Source organism: Neophocaena asiaeorientalis, unplaced genomic scaffold (assembly GCF_003031525.2).
Source record: "Neophocaena asiaeorientalis asiaeorientalis breed wild unplaced genomic scaffold, Neophocaena_asiaeorientalis_V1.1 scaffold721, whole genome shotgun sequence".
Classification (NCBI taxonomy): domain Eukaryota; kingdom Metazoa; phylum Chordata; class Mammalia; order Artiodactyla; family Phocoenidae; genus Neophocaena; species Neophocaena asiaeorientalis.
Window position 1 is genome coordinate 239,272 of NW_020175365.1, and position 10,145 is coordinate 249,416.

The 10,145-nt window shown below is 36.7% G+C and overlaps 1 protein-coding gene across 3 annotated transcripts in view; it reads right to left on the minus strand.

Moving 5' to 3' along the window:
* Positions 1–10,145, minus strand: part of DCAF17 (DDB1 and CUL4 associated factor 17) — a 36,144-nt gene continuing 25,999 nt past the window's right edge. For all 3 annotated transcript variants that reach the window (XM_024765730.1, XM_024765728.1, XM_024765729.1), the window contains 4 exons: positions 7,693–7,783; positions 6,886–6,969; positions 4,506–4,661; positions 1–3,720 (listed from right to left, as the gene is read on the minus strand). In XM_024765730.1, the coding sequence (XP_024621498.1) occupies positions 3,553–3,720; positions 4,506–4,661; positions 6,886–6,969; positions 7,693–7,783 (499 nt within the window). In that variant the 3' untranslated portion in view covers positions 1–3,552. The remainder of the gene's footprint in view (positions 3,721–4,505; positions 4,662–6,885; positions 6,970–7,692; positions 7,784–10,145) is intronic.

Below are 10,145 nucleotides of genomic sequence, written 5' to 3' on the forward strand. Positions count from 1 at the left end.
ACTGGCAGGCGGACTCTCAACCACTGCGCCACCAGGGAAGCCCAAGAGCCATCTTTTATGTCAAGTTATATACGTGAATAGGCCAATTGTGTCTCATCCAAAATTTGTCCAAAATTCGGATATCTAATCATTTTTTAAAAAGACTTTTAAGCATTTTCGTATATACCCAATGTTATCATTGTTAATATGCTACATATGGGATAAAATAACGTCCTTTGCCTTTTGAGAGCTTTAGAGGAAATCTGGCATAAGTTTGTGTCAAACAAATCTGAATGTGTTTCCCATCTCTGCACTTATTAGTTGTAGGCCCTTGGGCAAATTAACTTCTGTAAGCCTCACTTTCCTCATTTTACAAATGAGGAAGAAAAATGGTAGTTCATACCTCATATGGTTATTTTGAATGTTAAGTGAGACAATTCATTTTACATGTATCACAGTGATTGGCAGATAGAAAGCACTCAATAAATATGCTATCATTAAGAAAAAAGTGTGTACAAGAAACAAAACATTCAATTGATGGAAAAATGTGGAACAAAACCTTAGTTTATTTAAATAGAACAGTATCATCTCCTCACAAGGTAGTTCAAATAGCAACTACAATAGGATTTGTTTTGTTTTCTCTCTGAGTTGCGAGAAATGTTTTAGAAAGTCAAAGAACAATAATCTTGCTGCACTGATACTGTGAGAATTCAGACTCTTAGATCAAAGAGAGAAATGCAGAAATATACCTCTCATCAGCTTAATATCTGGACCATCTAAAAGAAGCTACCCTGTTTCACCCAATCTTGCACTAAACATTCAGAAATGTCACCCATATTGTTTTATGCCTGTCACTAGCACCTGTTAAGTAGGCTGGCACATAGTTAAAGCCTCTAAAATAGTCAGATAGAGAGGAGAGTTAAGGAGGGGCAGGAGGATATTAACTACCACTTCCCTCTGCCCTCAGGAGAACAGCAGTCTCATGTCTGGCAGGCGGCGGAATGAGCAGCTGCGTGCCACTGTAGGGAGCTGGGAAGCCAATAATTTTGGGGGAATCATGCTCTATTGTTTCCTGCTATGTCTGTTACTTGTGCATTTACCACATTCTTTGCTATCTTCTTTATCTTTTGGCACCCTTTTTATTAACCTTCTTGTTAACAATCATGCAGTCCACATTCCCACATGGTGTTACAACTGGCTGAAACTAAGCAGTAGCAGCTTAATTAACTAAGCAGTAGCAGTTTGTCCCTTTAGTTGGGGCATAGCTCTCCTATTTGTTACACTGTCCACAACTCCCTATTGTCTTTCACACTAGGTGCATTTCCTGCCTGGCCCATATGGCATGTGGATCCAGGTCTAGTTTGATTTGGGCAGCAGTGAGACAATAGGCGTTTCTTAGTGCTCAGTTCCTGTCTTCACGAAGTATTCCACCCAACCCTGCCCCCACTAAAAAAGCAGCCAAGAATCTCAGATAGTTCTCAGATGCCTTTCTGAACAGATGAGTTCCTTCATAAAAAGGCAATGACTTAGAGAAAGGTAAACTCAACAAGCCTGCTTTTTAAAAAAAAATCTGACAGAATTGAAGTCTTAAGACATCCTTTTCTGAAACACTTTTGGAAATGGAGAGCAGGCTTTCTGCCTTTACATAGCACTGCATCTGCTTTGAAACCCACCATACTGGTTTCTTTTCTTTTCTCTGATATTTATCTATTTCCTCTTATCGAACCTGTTTCAAGGTATAAATTCACTGGGCAGGACTATTTAGATATAGTTCATGTCTAGTTGGAAGTCTGGGGCAATATCTAGCACATCATAACTATTCAGCTATTCATAACTGTGCTTTGTAATCACAATCATGTCTCCAAAATACTCTGACTTCAAATATTATATTAAATATGCATAAAATGAGAATGGATTTTTCAACCTGTAGATATAAAAGTATTAGAATTTAATATATGAAGATAGTTTTATCATCTTGCTCATGAGGTAATCAATCACTTTTACTTTCCCAAGTGGTTATTATACATAAGTACAGATTCAGAAAGATTTATTTTTAGCCAACATATAAATATTTTCCCTTATTCTAAAATGTTAGCAATCTTCTTTTCTATTGCACAAAAGACAGTTTTAGGTTTGTTCCCTTTATTTTTTTTTAATTTATGGACTCTGCTACTAATTTCTAGACTTTTGGAATAGCTAACGCTTTTCTCTCACCAGCCCTGTTGATCATAATTAGCCTGAAATTTATCTGCAAACTTCAAGGGCAGAACAGGGCAGAATTCACATTGTTCTTAACATGGGATCAGGCCAAAACTGAAGGAAAAACTGGAGGATTTTGATGTAAATCATCCAAGCTAATATCCCATATTTTAATTTTAAATTTGAATCAGCAATGATTTTTACTGCTGTCTCCTCCCCTTCTATTTTTACTAGTTATTCTTTTAAGCCTGAATCAGAGAAATGTGCTAAACATATGTATTGCAAGCAACTGGATTTTTCAAACAGGAACCACAAAGAAACATTTCCCTCCCTTTACTTGGGTTGCTTTTATTTAACATTCTGAAGGATGATTATCTGAGTTCAAGGATCATATTTTGATCAGTTCTAATAAAGAAGAAAAAATACTCATCTCACAGCTAAGATAGAGCCAAAACCTTTTTCTAGCTGCCAGTCAGTTTCCAAGCTAGTAAGAACTCCTGGGACTTTATCTACTCTTCTACAGGGAGCAGAGCTGGTACAACCCAGGATACCTTTATCTTATTGCCTAGGTATGAAAATATTGCCTAAGCAGAACTGGAAGACTCACCAAATAAATAGAAGAGTGAAACGAATACAACATTCTTAGATGTATTAACAGCTAAACAGCCTACATATGAGAAAAAAAATTTCACTTACAGTTTGCTTGAAATCTTTTACATTAGCCTAATAGAAACACAAAAAACCAATGGGAACATCAAACCAAGAGAATAAAACCATGGAAGAAAAGATTATTGGGGAACTACAGCCAATTCCTGATACTATATACAAACACAAAACATATATACATATACATTTTTTTTAAACTGTGATGACACATTTTTGGCTCAAAGTATTCTTTCATATTATAGATCTCATTTTCCATCCTTAAACAAAGTTTGGGTGAGAGGATACAGGATTTCTTGATTTCTTTCTGTATCTTTTGTATCTTTCTTTTTATCTCTCCCCCTTAGTTTTACTAATCAAAATCCCAGGCCATCCTTTAACAACCACGTTAAACACCTACTCATCAATGACCCTCTACCAATAATTAGAATTAACCTCTTTCTCTGCTCTTCAATGTTTTATATTTGCATCACCACCCGCCTAAAAACTGCAAAATGTTAGACTTCTTGGGATGTCATTGTAAAAAATCTCTACATAAAATGAAGTACTCACCACCTTGTATGGCAAGAGTTTAAAAAAGAAGTCACAGTCATCTGAAGTCAACACAAGACCTTTTCTGGAAAATACTGGAGAATATGCTATGCAGATAATAAAAAGGAGGACTGGACATGGCTGCTGGGGTGTTTGGCTAGAAGTCTCAGAAGTTACATCTCAAAATTTTAAATTATTGCAATCCTTTTTACAACTTCTGTTTGTGGTTTCTTCTTCTTCCCCAGGGTCACATACCATCTGGTAAACATAGCAGCTGAAGACCCTGCTGGGTTTCTGTTCTATGTGTAGTACCAAGTCTCTGTCAAAGTAAACTTCGTGGCTATATGTCTGTAACGAAAACAAAGGCAAATGGAATCTCCTCTTCACATAATCATATGCACTACTGAGTCATTAAAATGTCACAGCGTCTATGCTAGGGATGTTCAAATATACACTTGGAGGCAAAATAGCTGCCAGAAATAGTTTATTTTTCATTATTTGTGGATATGCAGATGACTTATGAGAAAAGCATTACACAAAATGTTGAGAATGAAAAGAACCCTGGACTTAGGAGTCTGAACACCCAGATTCTATTGCCAACATTGCCACTATTTCACTTGTGACCGTGGGCAAGTTGCTAAATCTTTCAGGTTCTCCATTGATAAAACAATGATTGGGTAAAGTAACATCTACTGTTCTTTATAATTTTTATATTCTATAATACTTAGAAGAGCAGACAAACGCTTCTAAGAGCGCTTGAAAACCCTACACGCTTAGATTTGTCTCTATTAAATAACTGCGGGGATTTGATACAGCATACTTTTATTTTTTAAAACATTACCAAACTTATAAAATAGGAGAAAACTAGACTATGGTAAGGAAATAGACAGCGTGTCTCATGAAAAAAGCATAAAACTTTATCTTTAAAGCCAATGGTAAGGAGAAATTCTCATCCCTAGAGGAGAAAGTCTAAAGAAGTACTCATTTTGTCCTGCATGTAGGATGATAACCTCTTCCATGTGGTCACTGGTATAGGTGAACCTGGACTGACGTGAACACAGTAACATCTGTTCCAATAAATGTCACCTATAAAGGAAACTCTTACAACTTTGTATTCCATGGATTCTACTCACCACATCCCATGACTCCACGAGTGGAATGCTTTTAAGTAAAGTTCCATATTCATTACAGTGGAAATCCAGGTGAGCTTTCCCTTCAGCATCTATTTGAGTAACAGCTACCACAGAAAGCAAATCTAACTCATCTTCATAGTCCACAATTTTGAAAGTCTTGGGGAATAGATAAAGCAAAAGAAAAGAGGGGCAAAATCCAGTTAGGATTATTTCTACATTTGTGGCTTCACTACTATTTATAAAAATATGTAGAAAGAAAAATGAATGGGTGGGAGCATAGATAGAAATGTGTTTCCACTTATCTGCCTAGTAAAATATCAGTCTCAAGATTTTTAGGACTCAAGAAGTATCCTACAGATTTTGATGAACACAACCAAGTCTATGTAGATCTCAGCCAAAGTATAACTGAAATTCTCTATTATGACAGCAAGCCAGAGTATCTCCAAATTTGAAAGAGGTATTCAACTGCTGACACTGATAGGTGTGTTCACTGGTTTCCAGATAGGACTAAATATATAAAACTCAGTTCTGAAACTTGAAGACTTCCCACTGTGCTTGGAAGGTTCTCATACCAGAAAAACACAAGTCATTTCAAGAAGAACTGATAGCCCATCATATACTATTTATGACCCTATTTGCCATCTTTTTTTAAAAAAACCCTTTCTTAGGGAATTCCCTGGTGTTCCAGTGGTTAGGACTACACGCTTTCCATCCCTGGTCGGGGAACTAAGATCCTGCAAGCCACGTGGTGCAGAAAAAAAAAACCTTTTTGGTTCCCTAAAGAAAGCAAAAATGGCTGCTTATACTTGAGGGAGAATATTAGGAACAGAAATCCAACCCACAGAACAGGACTGGGATAAGAGACGTTAGTTAGAAATGATTAATGATGGTAAAGACATTAAGAGAGAAAAATCTAACCCCAGAACTCTGTCTCAAGGAAGAAAACCTGGGACTCCAACAGTCTCATGGGGAAGGAGATCTATGCTCACCCATCCAGGGATGGCACATCTTGACAGGCACAGCAAGTTTCTCTTAATCACCAAATACTAAACCTTCACTCACATTTGGTCAAACTGCTTTTTAATCCATTTACATTTTCTGCCTTTACCATCTATGACATAAAAATTTACGTAGATTTATTACCAGTGATTCCTTTTAATTTACTTTTTGCCTTAATCTTACCTTGGTCAAACTTCAAAAGGTGACTTCTTGCCTGAGTGTCAGTAATTTTATAGGTTTTAGTCACAACCCCTTTCAACTTTTCCTTTACAGGTGAAAAGTTTTTGTTTTCTAATCTCACAATACAGAGTATCTTTCTCTTTGCTACTACCTTCTCCCTTCTTAAGTATTCTTGCCACCTTTTGGTAACTTTGGTATGTTTTTTTTTGAATACAGTTTTACATACAGGGTAGGAAGCTTTCTGCTTTGTTCTCGATGGTTCAAAAGAATAAATATATATTTGGTTCAAAAGAATATATATTTTTTCATTTTTGAGAGTAGCCACATACTGTGCCACCTCCAACCTATTTTAAAAGATTTTTAGAAACTATCCTTAGGGCTTCCCTGGTGGCGCAGTGGTTGAGAGTCCGCCTGCTGATGCAGGGGACATGGGTTTGTGCCCCGGTCCAGGAAGATCGCACATGCCGCAGAGCGGCTAGGCCTGTGAGCCATAGCCACTGAGCCTGCACGTCCGGAGCCTGTGCTCCGCAATGGGAGAAGCCACAACAGTGAGAGGCCCGCGTATTGCCAAAAAAAAAAAAAAACAAAAAAACTATCCTTAGAGGGCTACTCAATATTTCTACCTAGAAATGGTCATATGAACTATATAGTTATAGAGTCTGAAGGGATTCAGTATTTACACAAAGGCTATATGTCTGAAGTATGAACACTTTGAGTTGATTTCATAAGTAATTCCAGTGCTTTTTTTTTTTAAAGAAAAGGATAAAAATGTATTAGCTTAGTGACTGGCAATGTCAAGTTGAGGCCAAAGGCTGAGCTGATTTACCACACCCTTACACCCTCCTCCTCTGGCTCATGAACATTAACAAATACATCTATGTCTAGTAAGTGAAAAACAAGGCAAAAACCATAGTCATCAAGATATAACTCAATAATTTTCTATTAAGAGATTTCCCTAGGAAGTGTGCATATCAACAAAACAATAAGCTAATAATAGTGTTTTCAAATTATTTCGGTCCTATGAAATCTTCTGCAAACAAAATCTTAAGAATAATTCCAATATTAAAAGAGAGGAGACAGAGACACATCGGTTCAAATAGCACACACAATCCTACAGACTAAGGTTGCATGGAGCTCCCCAACCTCTACCCCAGGGCAAGTTCATACAAGCTTAGTTTATTATTTCTGGCTAAAGTAATACCTCTTGTTCTGGGTCATCATCCAGAAGGTTAAAGCTTTTTTTTACCACCCGTCCAGAAGCTGTAACAGTGGGTAAGTTTTCATTCTATCATATGGAGAGAAATAAAAATATATGATAAGTCCTATTATGTAGTCAATGGCAAAACTGTATTAATGAATTTGTTAACTAACCAACCCTTCTCTAACATCCACAATTCTTTCCTCAACTGAGAAAATTCTGAACCAGATTTTGGATCCTCCAATTAATAAAAATACTTTATTATAGTAAAGTTTTTAATGGATAAAATATCAAACTAGAAATACAAAGGTTACAGATTTGTTACTTCACCTGCCCTTCTGATTTTTGCCTTAGTATATAGTACAGCAAATAAAGAGTCGATCTGCTTTTGGAAATTTCCCTCTGCATGATTTTCTTCAGGCTCTTAATTTGTATGCTAAAGACAAAGAACCGTTTGAAGTCAAAGAATGGTGTGTAATTTTTTAAAGTTTATAGCTAACCTTTCTTACCCTAAGTGTGCACAATTAATTAAACCCAAAGGTTGATAATTCATCAATAAAAACTTAAAGAGAAATCCAGAAAGGAAACAGAAATAAGCAAAAGATAAAGTCAATATAATCAACTCTCTTCAAATCTCATAGATATTATACATGGGGCTAAGACTAGCTACCCATGTAGACAAAATGAACAGACTTTTATAGAACTGTGCTTTTCTTTTCTGCCACACTAAAAGATAAATACATTTGCATATTATATTCTTATATAGAAAGACAGTGATATACAAAAGATTTTAAAGTACTCCTGACTTACTTTGTTCTTCTCCCTGTTGGCCAAAATGACAAAATCTTCAGAGATCTGATGCTGGGCACTATTATTTTCTACTTCACTTAGCTTTAAAACTCTGAAAAGGTAAAAAGGATTCTAAGAACCTAAGATCTTAACACACCATCAAAATGTCAAAGTTGAACTACTGAAGAGAAACTTAAATGAAAATTATGGTAACAACACTGAGTTAGTTCTCTTCTCCTCCTGATTAGTCCAAAATATTAATGTCTGATAACTTAAGTGTCCATAAATTTCTTCAAATTTAGAGATTCTGTTAAACAGAAAAACAGGATATGTGACAACAGGTGCTACTGAAGTAGGTAATGCAGCAGCTTGCTGAGGCTTACACTATCTTCCAAACTGGCTTAATGAAAGTTACTCTAAAGAACCTCCTCTCTACCATCCTGCAGCAGGTCTTCAACATTTCAGCTTTAACAATGGCATTATAGTAGATATTTACATTTTTATTTCTGAAGATAGAATGAGGTATCAATGAACAACACTCAGAGTTAAATATAATATAGACTGGATTAGCAACTAAGTTCTAAACCGAGAGTTTTCATAGTAGAGTAATATTTTAAAACTGCAAATGACTTCTTTTTTTTCTTAAGGTTATATTTAAAGATTTGAGTTTTCTGAGTGCAAATGACCTCACGGATCGAGCTTATTAAGCAAGTGAAAGTAAAAGAATTTTCTCACCACCTACACAAATCTGTTCACAGCATTAACAAGCATCAAAAGCACAATGTCCTCAAAGCTTCAAGTCTCAAATGCAGGCAAAGAGAAAAGCAGGGAGAAGCAGCCACTGTGGCCAGAGAGAGCTGGAGACCTTAGAGTTTGCCAGAGACAAAGAAATCAGATTACATTTTAAATTCCTTAATTAGTTATCTTAATTAGTGCCAATATTTAAGAGTGTCTATCTTTTAAAACCTAGCAAAAGGGCACACACTCTTTGTGGACCTTATTTTCTTAAACTCAAACTAATATAAAAGATGTGTGGTAACAAACATTAAGAGTAAGGTTTATTAAAGCTGACCATACTTTTTATGACTTTTTATAAAAGTTCATAATCTTTTTTCATTAAGTCCCTTCATCTTCCTTATAACTGATTCAGAGTAGACTAATTATCATGAAGCATACAAAATAAAGAATGCAGACACTACTCCTCTTATTCAACAAATACTTACTGAGCACCTGCTCTGTATTAAGACCTATGCTCAGTGCCAGGGTTACAGGTGTCAACAAGATAGACTCTTTCCCTGTCATGGAGCTCCTGATTCCCAACCTAGATATTCAAACAGATAATCATACAAATAATTAATTTAAATTGCTGTAGGTGCTACAGAAGATTACATAGTGGGTAGAGTGAAAATATGATGGGGCAGCTAATCTAATGAAGGGTGCCAGGGAAGCACTCTTTGAAAAAGGGACATTTAAGGGGGCATAAAATATGAATAGAAATTAGGCAAAACAGGTAGGGGAAACAGACTTCAATTAGAGGGAACAGGTCCTTAGCTTTGTGAAAAGACAGCATGACTGAAGTAAATTGAGTGGGAGGAATCTTTTAGACCAGCTAAGTATGTGGTCTTTATCTTAAGCGCAATAGGAGGTCATAAAAAGGTTAAAGCAGAATTCACTTGGTTAGGTTTTTGTGTTTGTTAATGTTTCTAAAAATCACTCTAGCTGCTGAGAAGAAAACAGACTTAAAGAGTAAAAAGTAGATCCTTGGGAGTCCTGTAAGAAGGCAAATATTATAGTCTAGGCTAGTGATGACAATGATCTGACCAAGGTGGTGACAGTGGCCAAGGGCAGAAAGAGGCAGATTTAAGAAATGTTTAGTAGCAAAATAAACTGGATTGATGGGATATATGGTGTGTGTGTGTGTGTGTGTGTGTGTGTGTGTGTGTGTGTGTGAGAGAGAGAGAGAGAGAGAGAGAGAGAAAATGCAAGTGAGTGTTTAAGTACACGTATACTGATGAAAGACAAGAAGGTAAGAAAGTGTCAAGAATGATTCCAGACTTATGACATAAACTTAGATGAGAGGTTTGTGCTAAGAGAAATTTTGGTGTACACAAGATCTTTAAAACCAAGGGAATAAACAGGAGAATCAAGCAGAAAGGGAACGAAGAGTGAGAAAAGAGGGTCTAAGTCCTGAGGACTTAAAGTCTGAGTAGAAGATAAAGAACGTGGGCTTCCCTGGTGGCGCAGTGGTTGAGAGTCCGCCTGCCGATGCAGGGGACACGGGTTCGTGCCCCGGTCCAGGAAGATCCCACATGCCGTGGAGCGGCTGGGCCCGTGAGCCATGGCCGCTGAGCTTGTGCGTCCGGAGCCTTGTGCTCCGCAATGGGAGAGGCCACAACGGTGAGAGGCCCGCATACAGCAAAAAAAAAAAAAAAAAAAAAAAAAAAAAAAAAAAAAAAAAAAGAAAAAAAAAAAAA